This window comes from Phoca vitulina, unplaced genomic scaffold (assembly GCF_004348235.1).
Source record: "Phoca vitulina isolate PV1807 unplaced genomic scaffold, GSC_HSeal_1.0 scaffold4, whole genome shotgun sequence".
In the NCBI taxonomy this organism is placed as follows: Eukaryota; Metazoa; Chordata; class Mammalia; order Carnivora; family Phocidae; genus Phoca; species Phoca vitulina.
The window spans coordinates 75,962,870-75,990,609 of NW_022589707.1; the positions used below are offsets into that span (position 1 = coordinate 75,962,870).

Below are 27,740 nucleotides of genomic sequence, written 5' to 3' on the forward strand. Positions count from 1 at the left end.
CTTTTCTGGTTCCATACAAATTTTAGGATTATTTGTTCCATTTCTTTGAAAAAAGTGGATGGTATTTTGATGGGGATTGCATTGAATGTGTAGATTGCTCTAGGTAGCATTGACATCTTCACAATATTTGTTCTTCCAATCCATGAGCATGGAACGTTTTTCCATTTCTTTGTGTCTTCCTCAATTTCTTTCATGAGTATTTTATAGTTTTCTGAGTGCAGATCCTTTGCCTCTTTGGTTAGATTTATTCCTAGGTATCTTATGGTTTTGGGTGCAATTGTAAATGGGATCGACTCCTTAATTTCTCTTTCTTCTGCCTTGTTGGTGTATAGGAATGCCACTGACTTCTGTGCATTGATTTTATATCCTGCCACTTTACTGAATTCCTGTATGAGTTCTAGTAGTTTTGGGGTGGAGTCTTTTGGGTTTTCCACATAAAGTATCATATCATCTGCAAAGAGTGAGAGTTTGACTTCTTCTTTGCCGATTTGGATGCCTTTTATTTCTTTTTATTGTCTGATTGCTGTGGCTAGGACTTCTAATACTATGTTGAGTAGCTGTGGTGATAGTGGACATCCCTGCCGCGTTCCTGACCTTAGGGGGAAAGCTCTCAGTTTTTCCCCATTGAGAATGATATTCGCTGTAGGTTTTTCATAGATGGCTTTTATGATATTGAGGTATGTACTCTCTATCCCTGTACTCTGAAGAGTTTTGATCAAGAAAGGATGCTGTACTTTGTCAAATGCTTTTTCTGCATCTATTGAGAGGATCATATGATTCTTGATCTTTCTTTTGTTAATGTATTGTATCACGTTGATTGATTTGCAGATGTTGAACCAACCTTGCAGCCCAGGGATAAATCCCACTTGGTCGTGGTGAATAATCCTTTTAATGTACTGTTGGATCCTATTGGCTAGTATTTTGGTGAGAATTTTTGCATCCGTGTTCATCAAGGATATTGGTCTGTAATTCTCCTTTTTGATGGGGTCTTTGTCTGATTTGGGGATCAAGGTAATGGTGACCTCATAAAACGAGTTTGGAAGTTTTCCTTCCATTTCTATTTTTTGGAATAGTTTCAGAAGAATAGGTATTAATTCTTCTTTAAATGTTTGGTAGAATTCCCCTGGGAAGCCAGCTGGCCCTGGGCTTTTGTTTGTTGGGAGATTTTTGATGACTGCTTCCATTTCCGTAGTGGTATAGGTCTGTTCAGGTTTTCTATTTCTTCCTGGTTCAATTTTGGTAGTTGATACATCTCTAGGAATGCATCCATTTCTTCCAGGTTATCTAATTTGCTGGCATAGTGTTGCTCATAATATGTTCTTATAGTTGTTTGTATTTCTTTGGTGTTGGTTGTGATCTCTCCTCTTTCATTCATGATTTTGTTGATTTGAGTCATTTCTCTTTACTTTTTGATAAGTCTGGCCAGGGGTTTATCAATCTTGTTAATTCTTTCAAAGAACCAGCTCCTAGTTTTGTTGATCTGTTCTACTGTTCTTTTAGTTTCTATTTCACTGATTTCTGCTCTGATCTTTATTATTTCTCTTCTCCTGCTGGGTTTAGGCTTTATTTGCTGTTCTTTCTCCAGCTCCTTTAGGTGTAGGGTTAGGTTGTGTACTTGAGACCTTTCTTGTTTCTTGAGAAAGGCTTGTATTGCTATATACTTTCCTCTTAGGACTGCCTTTGCTGCATCCCAAAGATTTTGAACAGTTGTGTTTTCATTTTCATTGGTTTCCACGAATTTTTTAAATTCTTCTTTAATTTCCTGGTTGACCCATTCATTCTTCTGTAGGATGCTCTTTAGCCTCCATGTATTTGAGTTCTTTCTGACTTTCCTCTTGTGATTGAATTCTAGTTTCAAAGCATTGTGGTCTGAAAATAGGCAGGGGATGATCCCTATCTTTTGGTACCGGTTGAGACCTGATTTATGACCTAGGATGTGATCAATTCTGGAGAATGTTCCATGGGCACTAGAGAAGAATGTATATTCCGTTGCTTTGGGATTGAATGTTCTGTATATGTCTGTGAAGTCCATTTGGTGCAGTGTGTCATTTAAAGTCTTTATTTCCTTGTTGATCTTTTGCTTAGATGATCTGTCCATTTCAGTGAGGGGGGTGTTAAAGTCCCCCACTATTATTGTATTGTTGTCGATGTGTTTCTTTGCTTTTGATATTAATTACCTTATATAATTGGCTGCTCCCATGTTAGGGGCATAGATATTTACAATTGTTAGATCTTCTTGTTGGATAGACCCTTTAAGTAGGATACAGTGTCCTTCTTCATCTCTTATTACAGTCTTTGGTTTAAAATCTAACTTGTCTGATATAAGGATTGCCACCCCAGCTTTCTTTTGGTGTCCATTAGCATGGTAAATGGTTTTCCACCCCCTCACTTTCAATCTGGGGGTGTCTTTGGGTCTAAAATGAGTCTCTTGCAGACAGCATATCGATGGGTCTTGTTTTTTAATCCAATCTGATAGGTTGTGTCTTTTGATTGGGGCATTTAGCCCATTTACATTCAGGGTAACTATTGAAAGATATGAATTTAGTGCCATTGTATTGCCTGTAAGGTGACTGTTACTGTGTATTGTCTGTGTTCCTTTCTGGTCTATCTTACTTTTAGGCTCTCTCTTTGCTTAGAGGACCCCTTTCAATATTTCTTGTAGGGCTGGTTTCATGTTTGCAAATTCCTTCTAGTTTTTGTTTGTCCTGGAAGCTTTTTATCTCTCCTTCTATTTTCAATGAGAGCCTAGCTGGATATAGTATTCTTGGCTGCATATTTTTCTCCTTTAGTGCTCTGAATATGTCCTGCCAGTCCTTTCTGCCTGCCAGGTCTCTGTGGATAGGTCTGTTGCCAATCTAATGTTTCTACCATTGTAGGTTACATATCTCTTCTTCTGAGCTGCTTTCAGGATTTTCTCTTTGTCTCTGAGACTCGGAAGTTTTACTATTGGATGTCGGGGTGTTGACCTATTTTTATTGATTTTGGGAGGGGTTCTCTGTGCTTCCTGGATTTTGATGCCTGTTTCCTTCCCCAAATTAGGGAAGTTCTCTGCTATAATTTGCTCCAATATACCTTCTGCCCCTCTCTCTCTTTCTTCTTCTTCTGGATCCCAATTATTCTAATGTTGTTTCGTCTTATGGTATTGCTTATCTCTCGAATTCTGCCCTCGTGATCCAGTAGTTGTTTATCTCTCTTTTTCTCAGCTTCTTAGTTTCCATCATTTGGTCTTCTATCTCACTGATTCTTTCTTCTGCCTCATTTATCCTAGCAGTTAGCGCCCCCATATTTGATTGCACCTCATTAATAGCCTTTTTGATTTCTACTTGGTTAGATTTTAGTTCTTTTACTTCTTCAGAAAGGGTTTCTCTAATAACTTCCATGCTTTTTTCAAGCCCAGCTAGTATCTTTAAAAGTGATGATTCTGAACTCTAGATCCGACATCGTACTAATGTCTGTATTGAGTAGGTCCCTGGCAGTCGGTACTACCTCTTGTTCTTTTTGTTGAGGTGATTTTTTCCGTCTTGTCATTTTGTCCAGAGGAGAATAGATTAATGAGAGAACAAAATCTAACTGGGTAACAACGTCCCCAGAAAGTATACTCTAAACAAATTAGAAAGACCTGAAGCAGTGGGAAAAGAAAGGGAAAGAGAGAAAAAAGAAAAAGATAAAGATAAAAACAAACAAAAACAGAACAAAACAAAAAAAAACAGAATATGATCAAATATGATCAGGCTGGTACATAGATCAGTGCCACACACTAGATTTTGGGTGTATTTTAGTCTGTTAGAAGAAAGTGCCTCCCAAAATTTTAAAGAAAGAAAAACTTATATATGTACAAAAATAAGGGTTGATATGATGAAGGGATGGAATATGACTGTAAAGATGAAAATTATAAAAAATTTTATAAAGGGAATTAATAAGAAGTTGTTTGAAAAAAGAAAGAAGAGGATTTAAAAAAAAAAGGGATAGAATGTGATCAGGCAGGGGAGTAGAAAAAAACCATACACTAGAGATTTAGGGTTTATTTTGATCTGTTAGAAGAAACTATCTCAAAATTTTAAAGAGAGAACAACTTATTTATATATATGCCAAAAATATGGGTAACTACTATGAAGGGATAGAATATGACTCTAAAATGAAAAATAAGAATGTTTTTTAAAAAAGGGATTGATAAGATAGATGTTGGTTGAAAAAGGGAAAGAAAAATTCAAAGAAACAAAAAAAAAGACTTTTAAAAAAAATTAACTTTGAAAGACTACAGAATCATGGTAAAAAAGCCATGGATTCTATGTGCAGTATTCCCCTAGCACTGGAGTTCTGCTGTTCTCGTTGATCGGTAAACTTGGTCTTAGCTGGCTGTTCTTGCTGATCTTCTGGGGGAGGGGCCTGTTGCCCTGGTTCCCAAATGTCTTTGCTGGAGGCGGAATTGCCCCGCCCTTGCCCGGTCCGGGATAAGTAATCTGCTCGGGTTTGCTCTCCGGAGCTTTTGTTCCCTGCAAGCTTTCCGTACAGCTTTGGAGGCCGAGAGTGAAAATGGCGGCCTCCCAATCTCCGCCCCGGAGGAGCCGAGAACTCGGGGCCCCGCTCCTCAGTGTGCTCCCAGAGAAAAGCAGTCAGTCACTCCCGTCTCTCCAGTCTCCGGCCGCACTCCGCGCTCACCGGGCCTGTGACCGCACATTTCTATCTCTGGCACCCGACCTCGGGTGGAGTCTCCAAACCCAGCAGATCCCTGTGGTGCGCTCCCGCGCCTCTCCTCCCGGGGGAGGAAGGTGAGTCTCCCTGGATCTGCCGCTTGTTGGGTCCCTGCTGGAAAAGCAGTGGCCCGACTGTGCTGCGGATCATGGTTTATGGCAACCCCGAGCTGAGAGCCTGCTCCTCGGTTCCATCTCTGCAGCCGGCTTCCCCACTCCGATCCCTGGGAGCTCTGCTGCGCTCAGGCACCCCCGGTCTTTCTGTGATCCCGAGGGTCCTGAGACCACACTGTCCAGCGAGGGTTCCACCCCCTGCTTAGCCACTGGAGCAACGTCCCTCAGTGGAGCAGACTTCTAAAAGTTCCAATTTTGTGCTCTGCGGCTCTATCACTTGCCAGAAGCGGCCGTCGGAGGCCCCGCCGTCTGTCCTCCCGAATATTGCCTCAGATTCACTTCTCCGCACGTCCTACCTTCCAGAAAGTGGTCGCTTTTCTGTTCAGAGTTATTGCTATTCTTTTCTTCGATCTCCTGTTGAGTTCGTAGGTGTTCAGAATGGTTTGATCCCTATCCAGCTGAATTCCTGAGACCAGACGAAATCCAGGTCTCCTACTCCTCCGCCATCTTGCTCCGCCCCCCCCCTTTTTTAAGATTTTATTTATTTATTTGAGAGAGAGAGAGTGAATGAGAGAGGGAGAGAAGGAGCAGAGGGAGAGGGAGAAGCAGATTCCCCATTGAGCAGGGAGCCCAACATGGGGCTCGAGCCCACCAACACCGGGCTCGATCCTCGGACTTCAGGATCATGACCCGAGCCAAAGGCAGATGCTTTACCAACTGAGCCATCCAGGCACCCCTTGATTACTGTACTTTAACACTAACTGTCCCTAAGACACAACAATTTTTTTCTATTTTAACAAAAATTTCAATATACATTATTAAAGACAACAAAAACAACAAAAGGTCAGAACCAAAATGATTATTTGAGTTGAGTTTAAAGAAAGACTTCCTTCACTTAGGTGATCAAATGGTTTAAAATCTCTAGGAAACATAAGACTATATACCTCCCTTGCATTAAGTAAAGTTACATCTCGAAACACATTTGCCGTTAGTCCATCACCTTCTGTGCATTTCCAGTGTAGATAATACATGAAAGTTCTGTGTCTGAGATTGTTTTACCAATACAGAAACAAAGACTGGAGCAGATGCAAAAGAAGAGTTCTGTAGATCGAACAGATCTAAGAATATCCTTCAACCAGACCTTCTAAACCTGGACTTGTGGTTCAAATATCTCCTAGCTTCTAGTATTTTTCATGAAACCATTTTTTTTTTTTTGAAATTTCATGTACTTAACGAATTTTTGTCTTCTCTTACAGTCATTACTCATAATCATTTCTTGCAGTAAACAAAATAACTACACCCAGCTGTAGCCTATTTCCACCCAAAAGTTCTTTGGAACTATAGAAATGTTACAGTGATTCCAGATTTTAGAAAATTAAAAAAATTATATTTTGGCTGGCTACTGGTAATAAAAATGACAAATTAAATTCCTACATTCTTGACCATATGCTTACTACTTTGAGTATTAAACATTTTCTTTATAAACTCTTTCCTTTGACTAATGTCCTTTACTGCAGGCTTAATTTTACTAATAGATCCTCTGAAAGCTACAGATAGACTGTTTTTACTTCAAGAGTTTTATATATTTTAAAAATTTAACACTTGATACTAGATTTATGGATGAGAAATAAATTTAAAGTTGATGCTCCACTTTGAGAACGGGTAATGTGCCCTATAATCTTATGTTGATTGAAATCAAGAGAATGATAGATAATGTTTGCTTAGCAAGTACTGTTTTAAAGCATGAAAAGGTACATACTAAAAATAATTGCATTTGGCATCCACTTTTCTTCATGATGATTCACTAGGTCAAAAGATTTCATTTTTACTAAAATAAATTTCAGCTGAGGGCTAAAATGATGTATTAGAGTTGGTGCCATCATTTTCTGGTACTTTCTTGTAATATGACAATATGATTGCATATTAGGTTAATATTCTATACAGTTTCATACCTTGGTGAATACATCATAGATAGTAAGGATTATTTTAATTTTATATTTGATGGTTCTTTTCTGTGCGTTGATTGCTAACGATAAAATTTGTGATGATAGATCTAAATCAATTTTAATATAACATTTACACGATACTCATGCAATCATCATATACTTTAACTTCAAACAAACTTTTTGTCACAAAAATGTGATGTATACCATTTTTATTATAAATGGAATAAACTGAGTATACATTTTACATAAGGAAGCCAAAGCAGTAAATATTTTTTTTATAAAGACACCTTTAATCAAGACATAAAACTTGACCTCGAGATGCCACCAATTATCCATTGTGACTGAAATGTAATGAGTTAGCATAATTTATAAAATCTGCTAATTGCCCTTCATGGTCATGGATATTAATCCAGCTCTTAATATAAATAAGTCATGGAGCCTGTTAAACATTTAATGTAGAAAAATTAGGCATTTTTGAGACATAATGGGATCTTATTATTGTGTTGTGCAATTCCTGGTTTATAGTCTCTCCAGAAGTGCTTTTTATTTGCATCCGTTTTGTTTATCAATGAGCAAATACCTATTGTATACCTACTAGGTGTCAGATTCTGCTCTCTCACGGAACTTACATCCTAACAACTTAAACAGTAAACAAACAGGGAAATATATAACGTAATTTAGGTAGTGGTCACTGCTATGCAAACAAGTAGAGAAGGAGAACAGTGAATGTTGACAGTGGGGTTGTGGGAGATAAGCAAGTTTAGACAGGGTGAGGAGTAATATTTGAGCAGAGATATGAACCAAGTAAAACAGGGGAAAGGAAAGTAATTCTAAACATGATCATTTAAGAATGAGGGATAGGTTTGTTGCAGTTCCTTGGTGATTTGTATCATGCTTATAAAGAACATGATTGCTATCTCTAACTCTTAGCATGCTGATAAGGTGATAGTTGTTTAGAAAGAATGGTAGTGATTTATTGAGATTCCATTTCTGAGAGTCACTTGTGAAGGTAATCAGTGATAAGTTCCATATCAGTATTCCAGGCTTTTGCAATTTCATCATGGACTGTGACAACATATTTGCATACAAATTATCCTGCAGTGTTGTAATATAAATAATCCAAGTCATATAAATTGAAAAGCATCATCCTAAAAGAGATTTGGGGGAACTTTATCTTCAAGGAGAATTCTGGGATTTTTGTTCTAAGATCCTCACTATTGACTGATTTTAAGTCGATCATAAGATCAATTGTTTGAGAAAGATATGCCGTAATACCACTCACATCAGTAGATTCTGTCTCCTTTTACCTCCTTTTTTGTTCTTTCATCCAACATGTAATTGATTCCACATGGTCTGCCACGTTGCCATGCCCTTACAAAACAAAATATCTACTTGTCCCTGCAATCTAATCTCTGTCAATGCTGCTTCCATTTTCTTAATCACTCAGCTGGAAATCTTGGTGAAATCTTTGAGTCTTCCTTGGCCAAATCCACATCTATTTCAGTCACCAACTCCTGTCCACTCATGTTTTGTTTTCTCAAGAATTAAGCTCAGGGGGCACCTGGGTGGCTTAGCCGGCTGGGCGTCGGACTCCTGATTTTGGCTCAGGTCATGATCTCGGAGTCCTGGTATCAAGCCCCACATGGGCTCCATGCTCAGCAGGGACTCTGCTTCAGATTCTTTCCCTCTGCCCCTCCCCCCACTCATGCTTGTGCTCTGCAAATGCTCTCTCTCTCTCTCAAATAAAGAAATAATTTTAAAAAAAAAAAAAAAAGAATTTGGGGCACCTGGGTGGCTCAGTTGGTTTAAGCATCTACCTTTGGCTCAGGTCACCATCCCAGGGTCCTGGGATTGAGCCCTGTATTGGGCTCCCTATTCAGCGGGGAGCCTGCTTCTCCCTCCCTTCTGCCCCTCCTTCCCCCCACCCCCGCTCCTGCTCTCTCTCTTGCACTCTCTCTCTCTCTTAAATAAATAAATAAAATCTTTAAAAAAAATTAAGTTCAGCATCTTGCATGTAAGACTAGAGTCTGAACTTAAAGCAAAGCTTCAGAGCTTTCTTGGGGCTCAGGACCATGGAGGATGTGACACACTTCTCTCAGCAGGAATGGCTCATCCTCAGAAATAGGGATACATATGTGTCATATGTAAAATAACCAGGTAATTCTGATAGATCTCTTTTGGGGATATGCTCCCTTGTCTGTACACTCTTCTCCCTTCTAGTTGCTTATTTCTAGAATGGCAGAGGTATTCTTAGCACAGAATGAAGAGACCTAAGTAAATGTTGTAGCTCTGTTGTATGTTTAGCCAAGTCAGTTAATCTCTGACCTGCTTTAGTCATTTATAAATTAAAACACTACTCTGTTTACCATTTACAGTTCTTATGTTGGACAAATGCAGTGATAAATACTAAAAATCTTTGAAATAAATAATATTCTACACACAGAAAGGAAAATAGTATTATTGTAGTTAATTAACATTGAGTGAATGAAACTTTAAATAGTCTAATTTTACTACTTTAGACCTCACATTCTGTATTTTACATTAAAGAATTTGAATTAAAAATTAGTTCTCAAATGATATCCCCTCTCACTGCAAAACAGAATTGCCTGACTTGAAGCTAGAATCAAAAGAATATAAGTATTTCGAGTCAAGTATAATGATAGCTACAAAATCAATAAAGACTGCACATTGGAGAGGGTCTTTATTTAAAATGGTGTTTTTTGTCAAATATAAACCCCCATCTTTAGTAAATCATCTCTAAAATCAGCCTTCTTTAATGAATTGTTTCAAATATTTTTACTATTAGCAAAATTAGTAACTGCCATGTTGATATTATTAAAAAAGATAATTCTCAGGTCAATGGACACTTTATTTTCAAAGTAATGAAAATTCTAGGCATTCCTCCAGATTTTTTAAGAGTTAACCATTAGATATTACCTTTAAAAGTGTTACTCATCAGGGGTGCCTGGGTGTCTCAGTTCGTTAAGTGTCTTACTCTTGATTTCAGCTCAGGTCATGATCTCAGGGTCCTGAGATCCAGACTGGGTCAGGTTCCGTGCTCGGTGGGGAGTCTGCTTGAAATTCTCTCCCTCTGCACCCCCCAACCCCTGCAATGCACCTGCATGTGCTCTCTCTCTCTCAAATAAATAAATCTTTTTAAAAAGTGTTACTCATCAAAAACTAGAAATCATTGTTCTCTTTTGTAAAAATTATTATGCAGAGTGGAGACTTAAAATCATTGTCTTTCTTTGCTGTGGTATTATTTTAAGGAGTATATAATAAAAGTACATGGCTGAGCGATCAATGTTAATATTATCCCAGATAATATTAAAGATTCTTGGTCACATACTTCCTAAAGCATAAAATAAACATATTACAAAATATATTTGTTTTTTATACTTATTTCAAGAACAAAATTATTTCTCTTATATTATAGAGGTGATTATTTGACAAAAGAAAGTAAACTTTCATTCAAATGAGATATTTACACCACAGGGTTAACCAAATAAAAGCCACTTTTATGACCTAGCAAATGGCTCATAGTATCAGTCCAAAAAAGAAATCTGAACATCCATAAATCATACTGGCTATGTATTGTTGCATTCATATATTTGAAACATTTACTAATACTAGGAAAATCATAAGTCATCAGTTGAGCAGGAATGTAATTCAACTAATATTTATTGAGTACAAATCAATTATAAGGCATTGTGCTAGGGTTTAAAGAATAAAAATTGCACTAGGCAAGAAAATGAAGTTTGTTGCAAATGAAGAATAGCAACATTTAATCCCTACTGTCCCCTGATTTTCATAATATAATGGTGATGCTCTGTGATAAATGATAGTGGGCAGCATAAAAATCTTTTCTATTTCTTGGGCCTAGACACAGAAAGTACTTACCTTCAGCTCCTTTTAATACACCCACCTCTTTAATAACACCCCAAAATGTGAAATCATGTAGCATATATGTGTGTGTTTCCCCCCTTATCAGATTTGTTTTTTTATTCTCCTCTGCTGTCATTTCTTTCCTAAAGCAATAAAAACTAATTTCCTATGAAGTCTGTAGCCTCTACATTTTTTTCTTGATTTCAAAATATATTTTTAGGTAAACAGTCACATAACATTTTCATAAAATATTGTTAAGAATAAATAATAGAAGTTCAGTAAAAATGGAAGTTTAAAGAAATATTTTCAGTAGATTTTTGTTGCAAACAATTCAAGGCATGAGCTGGGTTCACTTAAGATGGCAACCTCTAAATATCCTTTTGTAAGCTCAAAAATCATGCACAATTTTATATGTAATTGGGATAGAAAGCAATCAAGAATGCCTTTGGTTAATTGTGCGTTCTTTCTTCTTTCCTATTGCTGGCTCAGTCTTTCCTATAATTCTACAGGCAATACAGCCCCAGATGTCTAAAAATGAATTTTTAGGAAATTTTAATTGATAGCCTTCAGATATGGATAATTGAATTTACCAATCTATAGCTCTATGCCTGGCAAGTGTATAAATAGCCCCTAGAACTCTAGTTGGAGGAAGTAATTCTATAATTCAGTAAAAGTCCATTATAATATAACTCACTTCCAGGGTCTTTGACTATACTTCTTGCTTGATTCATATACTTCTCTTTCGGGTAGTTGGGGGGGGGGCACAGCGATGTTGGCCACTTGGCAGCAGGCATGGTTTTCTCTTCCAGCTTTCACTGCTTGAGAGTTTTTTTCCCTCCTACTTCCCTTTCCACTGCAATCTAGGATATCGTTTGGGTTCAGTCTCTCAAACCCAGCTCCTGCTTCCCATTTCTCTCTTGAGTCAGATCAGGACCTTGGCCTTCAGTGGCGAAAGTAGAACAACCTAGGGGCACAAGAATGATAACGAAATCTTCCCTCTATGTCCTTCCTTACTCTGCCTCCACCCTCATAGCCCCCAATGGCTATTTTCTTACTTCTTATTATCCACCCACTTTTTCCCTAACACGCATCTATCCATGCATGCACAGAAACACACACCCTATTCCTCGAATGACATATTTAACTGAGTTAGGTGAGCTTAGGTTTCTTCTGCAATCTGAAAATACTTTCCAGGCTTTGTAACCATCAATTTTCCACTATTACCCACTGACCTTGTCTTTCCTACAGGGTCTATACTATGTTTATAATGTATACTATGTATGCGATCCTTATGTATTGCACAGGAGAGGGGGATGGGTAGATAAAATGGCTAGGGGCTTACAAATTTTTGTGGGGAAAGGCATTTCAGATTTTTTTCATAATTTTATGAGTAATAAAGGTTTTGTTTTTAGAGGTGAGGGGGAGGGAATAGGGAAAGAACCTTAAGCAGGCTCCACACCCAGCGTGGAGCCCGATAAGGGACTCAACCTCACAACCCTGAGATCATGACCTGAGCTGAAATCATTTTTAAGAATGCCCAGGAAATTTCAAATTGATTTTGTGTTTGTTTCTAAAATAGGAACTATGGAAAGAGATTACAGCCCATTTTATAGTGAAATCAGATCAAATGGATGATGGCAACACAAACTGATGCCCGTAGGACCTCAGAATAAACTGTGGGCTGAGCAACTCCAAAGAAAAAGAGTTTGGGCTGAGCAGGGCTATGAGGAAATACATCAGCAGAATGTTCATGGTCCCATAAGCATTTATACAAGGATATATGGAATTGTCCTCCAATAGGCTGCACCACCCTCTACCTACTCCTAACCCATCGTTGCCCTGAGGAATCTTTAAGGATATGAGCAAGAATCCCCACGAGGGTCTTGGAGCTGAGTGTTCCATTCGAATTCTTCTTGAAAGACGTGTTTTGAATTTTTAGAACCTGTCAGCCAAACTTGGAACTATAACTCTCATCCCCCTGCCCCCACCTCCCAGGAAGCATTGTTATACATGCCAATTGTAACAATTATGTGTTTCCAATATACCATGAATAATGTATTTCAGGTGCCTAATTAATTTAAGAGACTTATAGATGGGCCAAAGACATAATTATAATAAGCTACATTATTTCTATGGGAAAAAAAAAAACACATTCTGCATTCCAAATAAACTTTTGGAACACATTCCTCATTATTCGAAGTCAGCCTGTGGCAATTCAAATCATGTGCCCAGAATTCTCATAACTTCATTAGTCCTGGTCCATCGTGACACAGCCTATAGAGGATATATTAGTCTGTTCTTTGGAACCAGTTTTGTCAGGGAATTTCTTTGTAATGTCATTGTAAAATGGGCTCATAAATAAAGCTGTGAGTTTGGTTTGTTTTTTTTTTTTAAATCAGTTTGGGCAATGTGGTCTGTGTCATGATACTTTCCAGCATGAAGACATTTGGAGTAGACCATCTATTGCATCAGGTCATCTGGGAGTTTTAAGTTGCAGCAGGTTAGCAAAAAATTAAATGAAAGGACTGACCTTGTTTCATAGTTCTGAAAACATGAGACAATGTCTTATGTTTACAGATCTATTCCTGACAATACTCATCAGTTTTATTCACAATATCATCTTTTTAAAAATACAATTTTTCCGTTGACTTGAGGATAATAGCTTGCTAATATAAAATGAAATAAGCTTGGGCATCCATTGTTTAAGTATCATTCACATGTTCACTTTTAATAAGTGAGTGTGTGGGCGCCTGGGTGGCTCAGTTGGTTAAGCGACTGCCTTCGGCTCAGGTCATGATCCTGGACTCCCGGGATCGAGTCCCACATTGGGCTCCCTGCTCGGCAGGGAGTCTGCTTCTACCTCTGACCCTCCTCCCTCTCATGCTCTCTGTCTCTCATTCTCTCTCTCGCAAATAAATAAAATCTTAAAAAAAATTAAAAAAAAAAAAAAGTGTGTGTCAGACATACCTAATATGAGCCATTTGTTTTATGCTTTTAAAAATTAATGTGGGTAAATGCTTGGATTTTCCAAGAAAAAGAATTGTGATATTTGTATCACTACATTTTTTTAAATTTACACTTAAACTTGGGCAAATAGTTTAAAAGGCAATAAACCAAGACCCCAAGTGAAAAAAGTTTCCTGGCGAATTATGCAGATATTTTGGACAATAGTTTCTTTCTTTGACCTTAGTAATTTTACATGAAAACTTTATAGAGTGTTGCAGTTTATAAATCTTTAATTAAAGATTTCAAATCCATTCATAACTATCCTAATACATTGTTTTTCCCTTTAAACTTATAGTGGTATAATCTCTGATTAAAAAAAATAGATTGAATTTGGGTCAGATTACTTTTTGGCCATATGTCCTTTTTTCTTATGTTATGTTTAATTTGTTGTGACATCCTGCTTTTTATAAAGAACATTTAATGTTTAAGAGTTAGGTGAGCCAAAGAAATTAATAGAAAATACCCTATTCCTGCACTGAGTTAACCATCTTGAAATATTATAGAAAATTTAGATACACTTGAGTTTGTTTTCAACTATGTGCCCGTCCTTTACATTTCTTGAAAATTTGGAGTAATGCTTGTACAACACTTAGCACAATGCCAGACATGTACCAAGTATTTGTTTCTTCTTCTCTATGGGAACTTATAATCATAACTATAAGAACAACTCTAACATTTACTTTGAGACCAAGGCTAATAATGAAAAATGAAACTCAATAATAATATCCCATCTGTGCAATAGTAGGGGAAAGGAAATGATAAAAAGCCATTTTCAATAGAGCTGGAGAATATTATAAACCACTTACATTTATCTCTGTCATTTTCTCTGAAACAGCAATTATTCTCTCTAGTTTTGAATCTCCTAATGATCTGCAACTGCTTAATATATTTTGTTGACTCTTTTATTATTGCCTTTCTTATACAAAATATGTGATACTACTAAAAGTTTGGAGAAAACACACAAAGATATTAAGGCGTGATAAAAAGGATTAACGGTACTCTCTAATATTATGAGTAAAATATGGAAGGGATACAAATTTTCATATGCCTAAATGTTTCCAGCTATGGAAAAGCAATTAACCAGATTAATTCATCTACAGTGAGTTACCATGGGTCTATGTGTGCTACTATTTAAAATAGGCAAAGGAGAATTATTGGGGGAAGAACAGTTTTACTGGCTCACAATTTATAGAATGGCCAGTATAGATCAGATGCATCCAGTGATTTGGTGCAGTACTCTAGCTGCTTGAAAATGAGTTGGGCCTCTAGATCATCAGAAACCAAAGATACAATTTTCCACCTAAAAAGGGGATGGAGCCTGCTCCGGTAGACTGGATTAGATATGTCTGTCACCTATTTTGTGGCTGTGGATCTTAACAGAATCAATCAACTTTCTTGTGATTTATTTCTCCATTTTTGAGGTAAGCCAAGCAGAAACTATTTTTAAAAAAGGAACATAGCAACATAGCCTTATAATCATTTCCTACTATCTATTCCTTGACTTCCCCACCACCCAATAAAGTGAGATAAAATGAATTTGTAATTACTCATGGGCATATCTTAAGGGATATGGATAGAACTTTTTCTTCTTCCAGTTTCTTAAAGACTGATTTGCTTGGTTATTTTACTACTTATTTGACAAAGACAATGTATGAAATCGATTGTCTGTTGATGTTCTTACCTTCCTGGACAATTCAGAAAATAAAAAACAGTAACCTAAGTAGATTATCCATGGCTTTATTTCTTATGGACTAGGGATAACTTGTGGTCTGTAATTATAAATACCTAATAAAATTAATGTAATTATCTGATTACAAAAAAAAAAAAATCCCCAAACTCTAAAATGCACTTAGTAAACATTTTATATGGAAGTATAGAATTGAAATCTAGTGGAGACCTTATTTGGTTCTACACATACTGTTATGGACTGTTTGTCTCCTCCAAAATATGTTGAAATCCTAACCTCCAATGTGATGGTATTAGGAAGTGGGAGCTTTGAGAAGTAGTTAGGTTATAATGGTGGAGCTCTCATTAATGAGTTAAGTAACTTTATAAGTACATGATCTTTAGAAGCAGAATCTTTGGCTTCAAATCTTTCCCAGATCTCTTATTGCTAATATGTGATTTGAGAAGGTATTCTATCTTTTAATTATTTTATTTTGTAATAAATGGATAAAAATTCACAGTTAAATGAAGTAACTCACAATTTTTAAAATATAATAGTAAGTAAGAGCCACTGAGTTTCTTGAAGGGCAGAATACAGCGGCTCAGGCATTGGTGGCGGCAGGTGCTCTGCTTGATGGAATGACTGGTATGGGCATCTGATAAGCCAGCAAATCTGAGTATCACTAACAAGTGACAAAACAGAAATGCCGCAGACAAAAAATAGCAACACAACCAAAAATTATAACTATGGAAAATAATGTAGCAGATTATCCAGTTTTTTTAATAATAGATAACATTTATTGAACACTTCACCATGTGGAATTCTTTAAAATGTTAAATACCTGAAATCAAGTAGTCTTGAGACCCAGGAGCTATTTTTCAGCTCAGCCATGGCCCACTGCCTGTTGCTTAATTCTTCGCTAATTTAAATTGCCAATTAAGGAAAAATGTGCCTTTAAGTGTGTGTGTCTGTGTGTCTGTGTGTGTGTACTCTATAAACACACACACACACACAAACATATATATATATATATATACAGTTCTATATGTATACATATATCGATTGGGATCATGTAGAGTTGCAGATAACAGAAAACCGTAATAGTTTTAGAAAATAAATATATACTTTACTCATATAACAAGAAATATTAAGTTACATAGTTGCTGATATTATTTTAGCTGCTCATCGAAGCCATCAGGCACCCAGGTTGTTTCTAACTTCTCCAATCTCTTAAGCTGTTGGATTTTTCCCTTGTGCATGTCACTTTGTGGTCAGAATGTGACTGCTCCATCTCAGATAATCTGGTCTAGTTCAGTGAATAAGAAATACCCTCCTTCTGTGTGAGGTCTCAATGGAAGATTGAAAGGGCAGGTAGGAAAATGAGGAACTACATCTTATGCCTGTTTCACTGTGATCCATGTCCTAGAGCAGACAATGTTTGGGCCTGAAACGAAGTCAGGGTTCTTAATAAAAAAAGAATAGAGGAAAAGAATATGCTAGGTAGGCAAGTAGCAGAAGTCACCCTAACAAGGATAAATAAAATTGCCGTACTTGAAAGATGTTATGATAAATTATAAAGAATAATAAAGTATTTGTGAAATATGAGACAAGAGAAGTCCTTCCAAAATAATTGTGATCATTTATGTCTTTCATTTTAATTAGTGGAAGAAATTTTTAAATAATTCTCAGAAACTTCAGCAGATAATTCCATGGGTAGAAAAATAGTCACTGAATGAATAGACAGCCTTTTGTTGTTGTTTTCTTAAATAGGCCAGCTTTTGAGAGGGCTAATGTAGTATATTTGTAGTCCAAAAAATGGTTTCAACTGAAAATTTATTTTCAGGGACAAGAATCATCCTGGACTACAAAATGTGAGCTTATCCATGTTACATTAGGTGAGTGATTCTAGCTTACTTTAGTGGACAGACTACATCTGTTGTTCTATAGTTAGCATTTTCTCGGGCTGCCAGAAAGCATCTCATCACTTGGCATGTCCCACATATTAGACAGAGAGAAAAAAAGAGAAGAAAGCTGGAGTGCAGTTGCTGAAGGACCTGTACACTTAGAACTCTGAAGAAATGACAGCTGAGAACAGGCAGGCATGATGCTTCCTCTGTGGCTGTAATGAATTAGCAGCAAGGGTAGACAAGATCTGTTGACCGGAAAAGACCAAGGGAGAAAAACGGAATTTCTAATTGTTAAATACTTCAGAGGGATGTCAGGAGGTCCAAGACACGTGGAAATGCAGGACGTTTGGAGGTATAAGTAATAGGTAATTGTTGATAAGTGTGATGGTAGTTTCAAGTGACTTTCATATCTGACTGTTCTGCTTCTTTGACTAAGGAAATTGTTTTGAATTTGGAAAATTATATGTACAAGCATTCTAGTTGGAGTATTTCTGTGTGCTCAGCAAGCAGTATGTTTTCCTTTGATGTCATTTGTTTTTTGCTATCATATTATATTGGGTGGAAGAAAAATAGATCGCAATTATTTGCTCAAATATATGAGAAACGGTGTTTGGAGAGTAAGAATTTTGATAGTCAATTCAGTTAAATATATTATTTTTTATAGCATCTTACTGAGGCTCTGCCAGCAGGTTAGGAAGCAACTGAAACACTGGATTCAGAAACTTCAAAAGTGTTGCAGTATGTAGCTTGCAAATATGTTTACTGTTTGTGTAAGAGTGTTTGTGTTGCATATACACACACCCACAGAATGCTATTTTACATGGTCATGGTGGTGCAAATACACTGATGAATTGTAATTTGGGAATTCAAAAGGACTTGAAGAGACTATGATTTATGTGATTATTACAGATTTCCTAGTCTATCTTTAATTTTTTGTCTTGGCTCAGTTACTTAATATGTTTGAAAAGATAACTGTTTCGGGAATTTTTATTTGTATTTTTGTAGGTATTTCGATTTCTTTTAAGTATAAGAATAAGAAAAATCTCAGATAAGTCTTCATAACTTAACATCATTAGGGGCACCTGGGTGGCTCAGTAGGTTAAGCATCCAACTCTTGATATCAGCTCATTTTTTGATCTCAGGATCATGAGTTCAAGCCCCACATTGGGCTCCATGCTGGGCACGGAGCCTACTTAAATAAAAAATAAAATAAAATAATAACTTAGAATGATTATCTTTAAATATGAAATTAGTGTTTGGTAGATCCACATAGTAAGTTTTCTCACCTATAGCCCAGTTTATTTTTCATTAGAATATAATGGCAAATAGGCTTAAAATTATTTCTGTAATAATAACAATAATAATAATAATAAAACAACTATAATAATAAAAGAAAAAATATCTAAATTTTTCCAAACCTTGTCCAAAGTTAAAAATATCTGCACATAGAAAATTACTTTGATTTATTATATAAAGGGAGAAAGTATTAATATTTGTGTAGGGTTTTTTTTTCTTTTAACTTTTCATATCATCCTACTTATCTAAATCCATAGTGACTTTGAATAACTTAAAAATCTTCTCAAACCTTGAAGACATACTAAGTGAAATAAGCCGGTCACTAAAGGGCAAATATTATATGATTCCACTTATATGATATAGCTAGAGTAGTCAAATTCATAGAGACAGAAAGTGAAATGATGCCTGCCAAAGGACAATGGAGGTGGGGAGGGAGGTCTTTTTCAGCCATGCAATGAGATATACTATGACATTTCACTATTAGTTCAGGAGTAACACATACAGACTTCATTCTAAATGAAAAATAATTTAAAGAATGCATTGTAAAACACTGAGCACAGACCTGACAATTATTATCTCGGTAAATATTTTTATTATTATGGAGGTAAATGTTTAAATGGGTTCATGAGGGGCTCCTGGGTGGTGCAGTTGTTTGAACGCCCAACTCTTGCTTTTGGCTCAGGAGGTAATCGCAGGTGGAGGGATTGAGCCCTGACCTCAGGTTCTGTGCTCAGCATGAAGTCTGCTTAAGAATTTCTCTCCCTCTGCTCTTCCCCCACCGCTGTGTTTTCTCTCTTTCTCTCTCTCTCTCAAATGAGTAAATAAATCTTTAAATGGGTTCATGACTATATTTACGACAGAATCAAATTACATACTTAAAATATTTTCCAACATCCTTCATTAAGAAACTTTATCATTCTAGGAGGAATTGTTGATAAGGATCTTCGTCACTACCTCAACTTACGATTTCAGAAGGGTTCTGTGGACCACGAACTTCAGCAAATCATTCGTGACAACCTCTACCTCCGCACGGTGCCATGTGAGTACAACAGGCGATGTTGTTGTCTTTCTATGTTAATAAATAAATATTCAGCTATACAGCCATTATTTAAAAGTTAAATTGCATTGATTTTTTATGGTGGACTTTTGGGACAAAATTGATTTAAGATATGGAATTTTTAAATGAAAAAGCTTATAGCTGCTGTTGTGTGGTTTATGATGATGTTCTAGCCAGAAGAGACTTGCTATTTTCAGACTACAAAACCTGTCTTACTTCTAAATTAGTATTGAGGAATATTAATTCTAGTCCAGGATGTTGATGATTTAGAATGAATCACGACTGGGGTAGAACTCCACACTGGGAGACAGGAGAATGCAAATTAAATCTATTAGCTGAAACAGCTATTTTGTAAATAAAATCTACACAGTAACTCCCAACCTCATCTCTGGTTTGCAGCGGGGGAACCTCACAAGTAAAAAGAAACTTATGCATTGAAAAGTAAAGCTAAATGTTCTATAACTCTTAGAAAGTGATAATATTGAGTGTTGGGTACAAATTTCTTATATGAAACCTATAGAAGTCCACAAAACAACAATCCCTGATTATGAGCAGGTGGTACTTCAAAAGAGAGGACTTGGTCAAACGATAAAATTCACACGTCAACTTTTTGTTACCTGTTTCATTTTATTTAATAATCTTCTATTAACTTTAGGACAATTCAAGGACTTTTCAAGTCAGGTCCTAGATCCTAAGTAGATATCAAAATCCATTTCCTTCACGTTCCATGACCCTCAGAGACTTTACAATCTCTCCAGAAACTCTGTGGGTGTGTGTGTATTCCTCTTGTTTTAGTGCTGCTCTGAATTTTAATAAACTCAAAGTTATGGGCTCTGGAAAGTTGATATTAAAGAAAGAAAAACTTGGCTAGGATAAATAAAACAAACAAGCAAAAAAATGTTTGTATATATATGTGTATATATATATACATATATATACACATTGCAGGGGGGAGGATATTGAACTACCAGAACTATGCAAAAGGTATGGATCATGGATGATTATACTGAAGTGTTGAAAACACAGAGAGAAGTCAAATGGAAAGTCAGCCACCAACCTTTTTCACCTATGCACATCTTAGGAGGGGTAGACTTGTGCCATTATTAACACTGAATGTTCATCAGGATAAAAATGCCAGAGCCCCATTATCACATATTCTTGAATGAGAATGCTTACTGATTCACATCTTGTCAGTCCACACGCTACCTCTGTCCTTTTGTGTTAGGAAAGTGAATAGACTGTTGGGCTCTTGCTTTAAAACTAGAAGTTGAGAAAAGTGCATTCTTAAACTTGTAAGTTTGACATTAGAGTGATGGCCAGAAGAAGATGGATTAAAGTAAGTGACTGAACTATTTATAAGGTAAGGGGTGGACTCATTTTCAAAGCTGTGATGTTGTCAGTGTAACCATGTGCATTTATCTTTTGTGACATAAAAGAAAGGAGATCTGAAATACTGAATAAAGAATCTGGGCACTTTATTATGTTTAAAAGCTGAGGGAAATAGATAAGGGGCTGACATTCAGGAATACTTGTAGTCCTTGCTAAGGCGATGACATAAATAAGAAGTCTTAATTAAATATGAAGATAATAGGAGTAAATTTTGCATTAGTTAATTAACTTCTTAAATAAGTCATCTCTCTTTAGAGTACCAAAGAAACACCATGAAGGAAAAATAAATATAAGGGTAAAATAACTAGGCTTATAGGAGTAAACATAAAGAGTTTTGTGATAGGATTTCAGTACAAGGTCATAAATTCAATTAGAAGTCCTTGAATAGCTCCTATAAAGGAAATGATTAGAAATTCAATGAATCTGAATATTATAATCAAACAATTATTCTTTGGATTTGTAGCTACCACTCCTAATAGCCAATTCCAATAATACTACTCACTAAGGATGCTCTTAACTTTGCATAAAAGTGAAGAAACATCTAAGATAGAAGTGAGTCTGATTTATATGATCTATAATCACTTTTATGCTGATGAATTGGACCTGGATAATCCACCATCTTCACTCAGTATATCTTTTAATAAAACTTGCAGACATATTCAGAGTATGCAACAAAAATGTGTCAGGCGTGTGAAAAATCCTGGCTTTATTTAGAAATTTACATTTGTGTCCAGCATATCTATTGACCTCGAGTATGCAGTGACGTTTGTTACATATTTTCTTAGGTCAGAAAAATTCTCATTGGTTTTCATGTACCCAGCACCATAAAAGGAAAAGATATTACTCAAGTGCATGTCGCTGCTCTTACAAATGCGTACATTAATATGTATGCCTTTTGTGTAATCTATTAATGGCACCAGGAATAGGTCCTGGATAACCGCATGAAAAAAAAAAATGTAGTCAATTGGTAACTATGTAAGGGTGGCTTAGCTGGTTTTACAAGGCAAGACCCAAGTGAGTAATTCTGCGAACTATCACCACATTACTCCACCACCAATAACTATAACTGGGAGGAAAGGAGCAGTCTTGGAGCTACATTTCCTTGGTGTCTAGTGAATAAGAGAGGGTTTTGGGGTGAGAGCTCCAGAAACACCGTCCCCTCACACACCCCTATACACTCAGCCAAATTCAATTGTGGCCATCTTGGCTCCTGTACCCGTCTCTGAAAGGAGTCTGGATGCAGCTGCTGGTCAATTTCCAAGCTAAGTGGGAGAGGGAGATGGTCAGCCCAGGTCTTTACTGGGCCTTAACTACAGATAATATAAAATCCCATCAGTCTGTTCCTTGCCCCATAAACAACAGTTGACTACATTTAGCCTTTTCATTTTGTTTCCCCAGAACCTTATCTCAGAGCCTAATTCTTCAAAAATATATTTTTTGAAGCCATGTCTCTAATCATGGAAGGCAGGACTTGGTCACAGAAATAGGATTGTTGGGCATGTGGTGAACGAGTGTACACGCTCCTGAATATGCACACAGAAGCTTCCATTAGATCAGTTCTTCATTCTTTCAAATTACATCAGGGAGAAAAGATCCTTAGGAATTAACTCTTGATATTTTCACTAAAACATAAGCCAGTCTCTTGATTTATACCCATTAAAGACCTCAGTTTGGACCTAAATACGTGTCTTTTAACTGCTAGTTGTATGATTTATTGGGAGTGGGGGGTAAAAGTCTTAAGAGGAGCCTGGTGTCCTAAAGTGAAAGTTGATTTTTAAAAAATAAATACTGTAAATAGAATTTTTCTACTATTAGATTTCAGGTTATATAGGATTTTTATGTAATAGAACATCAGGAGATATGAGTAAATAATGATGAGACGTAACTGTTACAACCTAGAATGTGATAAAGACTAACTAGGAAAAATGTATACAGATAAAGGACTCAAAAGAGTTCAGAACATCCATCAAATGGGATTTTCAGTTACCTTAATAGTGCACAAAAGACAATTTCAGAAGCACTAAGTTAGCAGCATCTTTAGAGATTAGACAAGATTGTTTCATTGTAACATATTAAGTATACAAAGTTAAGGCAGCATGTGTTGTTCTTTGGTAATATAGATTCAAAAGTGTGTAAAAGAATTTAATGGAATTAATACGGAAAAAATGTTGGATTAATTTTCAAGTGTTTAAAAAGTAAAAACAGAGTAACTTGGTTTTAATATTCTACTGAGCATAAAGGTTGCATATAGTTAACTCTTGAGTCTAATCAACCATGGTTAAATTGGCTATGCTTCTTAACAATGAGAAAAAAATAACCATGTTCATTTACTGATGAAATTCTGGTCTTTTCTATCCTTAATATTTATTAAAGACACAAATTAATTTTCAAGGCAAGTATGAGAACAGATATAAATTTTAGATGCTTTTTCCCATTATACCAGATGCCATGAAGAACTTCAATGACCAATTTTAAAAGTTTCAAAATGAAATGGAAGGTAGTTAAAATTAAACTTCTCTCCCAAGTTCATATTGTCATTTGGTGAGATGGTTTTATTGGGAAATATTTTAAATTTATTTGAAGCCAAAAGAAATACCAGCATATACCAAGTAAAAGACAAAAATCAATAAAACCGAAGGTCTAAAACTATTCCATAAAAAGTGAATAAAATGAAAAACAGATTTAAGATATGAAAGAAATTACCTTTATGAAAGAGTTGATTGAAGTGTAACTCACAATGATGTTTCTACAATATTTAAGCACTTTAAGTTAGTACAAACTAAGTCATGTTAAAAAGAAGCAGTATCAAGAATAAAATTGTAAGATTTGTGATATATACATATATATTTTAAATTTTCTGTTATGTTAAATTATCTTTCATGGAGGGGCGCCTGGGTGGCTCAGTCGTTAAGCGTCTGCCTTCAGCTCAGGTCATGATCCCGGGGTCCTGGGATCAAGCCCCGCATTGGGCTCCCTGCTCAGCAGGAAGCCTGCTTCTCCCTCTCCCACTCCCCCTGCTTGTGTTCCCTCTCTCGCTGTCTCTCTCTGTGTCAAATAAATAAATAAAATCTTAAAAAAAAGTTATCTTTCATGGAGAAGCAAATAGAAGCAGGCTCTTTAAGAGTTATGGGAACGGTTTCCTTTTAAAAACATGCCAAAAAGTATAGCTATGCAAAAGGTCAACATCCCATTCCCCTAGTTATATTGGACTGTGGTCAGAGAGGACTATTGGAGAGAAGCTGGTAAACACGTATTTATTAAAAAGTCTGAAATTTTTTTTTAAAAGTCTTGAATTAGAGCAGAACTTTCTACTATACTGCATGGGGGAAAATAATTTTAATTCTTAAGCACACATCAGTACTTTTAAAGCTTATAAAAATATTTGTTAATATTCAACAAGGCAATATGTTTTTGTGGGCATGAATGAATCTTTCTAATTACTTGTAATTTTCATCATAAAAGTGTAGTTCTAAGCATGTAGTAAGAAGAGAGAGTGATATCAACCTGTGGGTTTTACTACCAAAAAAAAAAAAAAATTCTTCCAATGACATGAAATTCTGTGAGTTGAAGGTGATCAAGAACATAATTAAGTACTCCTAATATCTTTAAGCAGTATAGGTTCATGTGCTGGAATGGTAGGTTGAATTATAGGTAGACATGCAGGCATAGAAATAGAGATATCAGATCCAACTGAATTTTAAACCAACATATAGCAACAGATGTGTATTATATATCTGTTTCAACCTTAGCCTTATTTCTTCAAATAAGAATCATCGATTTAGAAGCTCCTTTTAAAGTTGCTTTTAGAATATGAATCATGTTCTTTTGCAATTATTTCTGAATCAAGTTGCCAGATTTTTGTTCTTTGAAAATGAATTTTATTTTTTTAAGCAGCCTAATTGTATTTGGTGCTAAATGTTGAGAATAGGGTTATTAGAGAATAAATATGATTATTAGTATTGTGCACCAAAGGAGAAGGAAATCTATAAACAAATGAAACTAAATTTCTTGAGAGGTTTATAAACTGCCCTGGAAAACTAGCTCAAAAGAAAAATTTCAAAAGCTTCTGAGCAGTAGCAAATACTTGAAAGGATTCTTTCTCCTCATTGACTCATTCAGATGTATGCCTGAGTGGTACATTTATTAAAAATGTGTTATTACTTTATATGGAAAGCTGTATTAGGTTTACTCTGTGCCCCTTATCACTGAAAATAGTAAGATCTAGTTTCACATCATATACATGAAAGTAAGATACATTTTCCTTTTTCTTTTTCCCATTGAGCAAAATGAATGCATCTTTCCTGTTCAGATAGTAACCTTCATTGGGTTTGTTAACAGTGTACGCTGCAGGAGAGAAATGGCTTCAAAATGTTGCTTAAATGGAAAGTCAGGAAGCATTAGAAGTGATTGTATTGATTTATCCATTTGACACCACCAGACACTAGTTTTTGAATAAAGGAACCCATCTGGCCCCCCGAAATGCAACAAATACCAACAGTGAACAACCTTACTAATCTTCCAAACCATATAAAATTCCCTTTGCCCAGAGTTGATCAACTTTTTTGTGTACGCCTGTGACCCAATCTTTCCTCTTGGTTTTTCTCTTTTGGTTTGTATTTCTTTCTTCCTTTTTATAGAGGGTGGCTCTTCATGGGAACCCTGGGTTTGTGGACCATGGATGGAGTAGGCAGATGGTAGGAACACTCTTGGGTTTCAGTGGCTCCAGCAGCTGGCCTGGGGAAGAATCGGAGATGGGTGCTTGCAGCCCTTTTTCCACCTCCAGAAAAGCTAGTAATCACAGTCAGTGGAAAATAGCTCATCTTCCATGGAGCCCAGAATCTGCTCCCTACAGACTTCGAAATTGTAACCCAGCTGGATATAAGGAGGTCAGCATATCTCATTGCATGCCACTGCACTTTTTGAATAGGAATTAAGACTCTGTCAGGTTCTACTCAAGTTTCTAAAGTCTGCTGACTAGAACATAGGCTGTTGCGTGATCATGTAGCTGAAGGAAAGCAGTAGGCAGATGACAAGGATACTGATGTTCTTAGGGGACTTTAAAGCTGTAAAATTGTAGTAGAGCACTCAATTTCTGATTCAAATGCATCTGTCCAAAAGAATGAAAAAGGAATCCTAATTGTGGTTACTGATAGTCTAATACCTAGTGCACAAGTCAGAGTTATTTACACTTTGTAGTTTAGCATCGCTAGAGCTTGCTGAGTAACAAAAACCCGTGGCTTTACTTATTTGGCAACATGGCACTATGGAAAGAACACTTATCGAAGAATTAAGAGCAATTGGTTCTGGACTAGACTGTGCCACTAACTAACTATAGGACCTTGGCAAAAGCCTTACCTTTTGGACTAAGGGGAGGGAGGGTAGGGAATGAAAGAAATAACTCTATAATGGTTCTTCCTACTCTAAAATGCTGTAGTTTTCTGATTCTGCTGGCTTGTTTTTCTTTATATTATTGTTATTCAAATCGGTTCATCAAATTGCCTTAAATTATTCTGAGTATGGAATGCCCTTGATATTCAGCAGGTGTAAACAGCTTATGGAAACTGAAGATATATCAAATACAGCAGACACTTCAGGGAAAAATAAAGAGCTGGGTTTAAATTAAGTGCAGTTCTGGATAAAACCAGCCATGCGTGTACTTTCAGATTTTTCTATGAATGTCAAGTTAAGGATGCCATCATAAGTCTGATGTTCCTTGAAATCTGCCTTCACTATTCATGAAACTCTGAAATATGATCCAGTTTTAGTAAGTGGATGGGAAAATAAACATAATGAGAAATACAAAGCTTTTAAAATTGTTCTCCTCCTTTGGAATGCGTAATAAGTTGAGATGTGACATAAAGACTTCTGAAGCATGAGGTATATTATTGTGAAAATGTTATTGTAATTTTTACAATAACATGTTTAACATGAAATATAGTATCTTTTAATGTTGAACTTTAATAAATGTCACTTATGCAAGTGAATGGTGCTGGGTCGACGCCCAAATAGATCTAGCTAACGGGAGGCTAAATCAGTGCTCAGTGCAATCTTTACAGCACAGTTGAGAAATTTAGGATATTCAGTAGAGTTTCTCACTCATGGTAATTAGAAGGTAAAAGTGAGGTAGAATTGATAATTGATTCAATTAAAAAGTACCCATAGAGCCTGGTAGGCAAGTCAGATGTTTAGAAGAAGATCAATTTCCAGTTAGCTTCCCAGTTCCTGTTCCAAACTTTCTTACTTAAAGGCTACGTTTCAGGAATATTGCTTTTTATGCACACAAAATCAGCAAGTATCTGCACAAGCTCTGTCGGAATGAAGATAGAGTTTTACCTACTGCTCAACACAAACCAGTTGTATGCATAAATGATAACTCCTTAACTTGTCCTCCAAAGAAAATACTGAATTGGGGAGCTAATGCCAAGCTATGTACATCTGTCTACTCCCATTTTTGGTAGAAATTCTGAATCCTTTTCTATTCTTTTTAATTGTTTGACATTGATGAAAAACTGTGCAGATCAGTAAAGGAGCTAAATAAATATTTGTAGGAAAGCTGAGACTGCATGTCCTGAATCTCATTCATCTTAGCATTCCCAGTGGGAGGGAATGGTCGATGAGTGCCCACACAAGACAAGTCCTAGGTAATGGACTTCATGAACATCAACCAGAACAGTTCGTTAGTTCTTTCTTTCTTTCTTTCTTTCTTTCTTTCTTTCTTTCTTTCTTTCTTTCTTTTTCTTTCTTTCTTTTTCTTTCTTTCTTTCTTTCTTTCTTTCTTTCTTT

The 27,740-nt window shown here is 36.2% G+C and overlaps 1 protein-coding gene across 3 annotated transcripts in view; it reads left to right on the forward strand.

The window, feature by feature from the left end:
- The window catches only part of MAGI2 (membrane associated guanylate kinase, WW and PDZ domain containing 2), a 1,320,571-nt gene that overhangs the window by 373,135 nt on the left and 919,696 nt on the right, over window positions 1-27,740 (forward strand). For all 3 annotated transcript variants that reach the window (XM_032401138.1, XM_032401137.1, XM_032401139.1), the window contains exon 2: window positions 19,434-19,550. In XM_032401138.1, coding sequence (XP_032257029.1) covers window positions 19,434-19,550 — 117 coding nt within the window. The remainder of the gene's footprint in view (window positions 1-19,433; window positions 19,551-27,740) is intronic.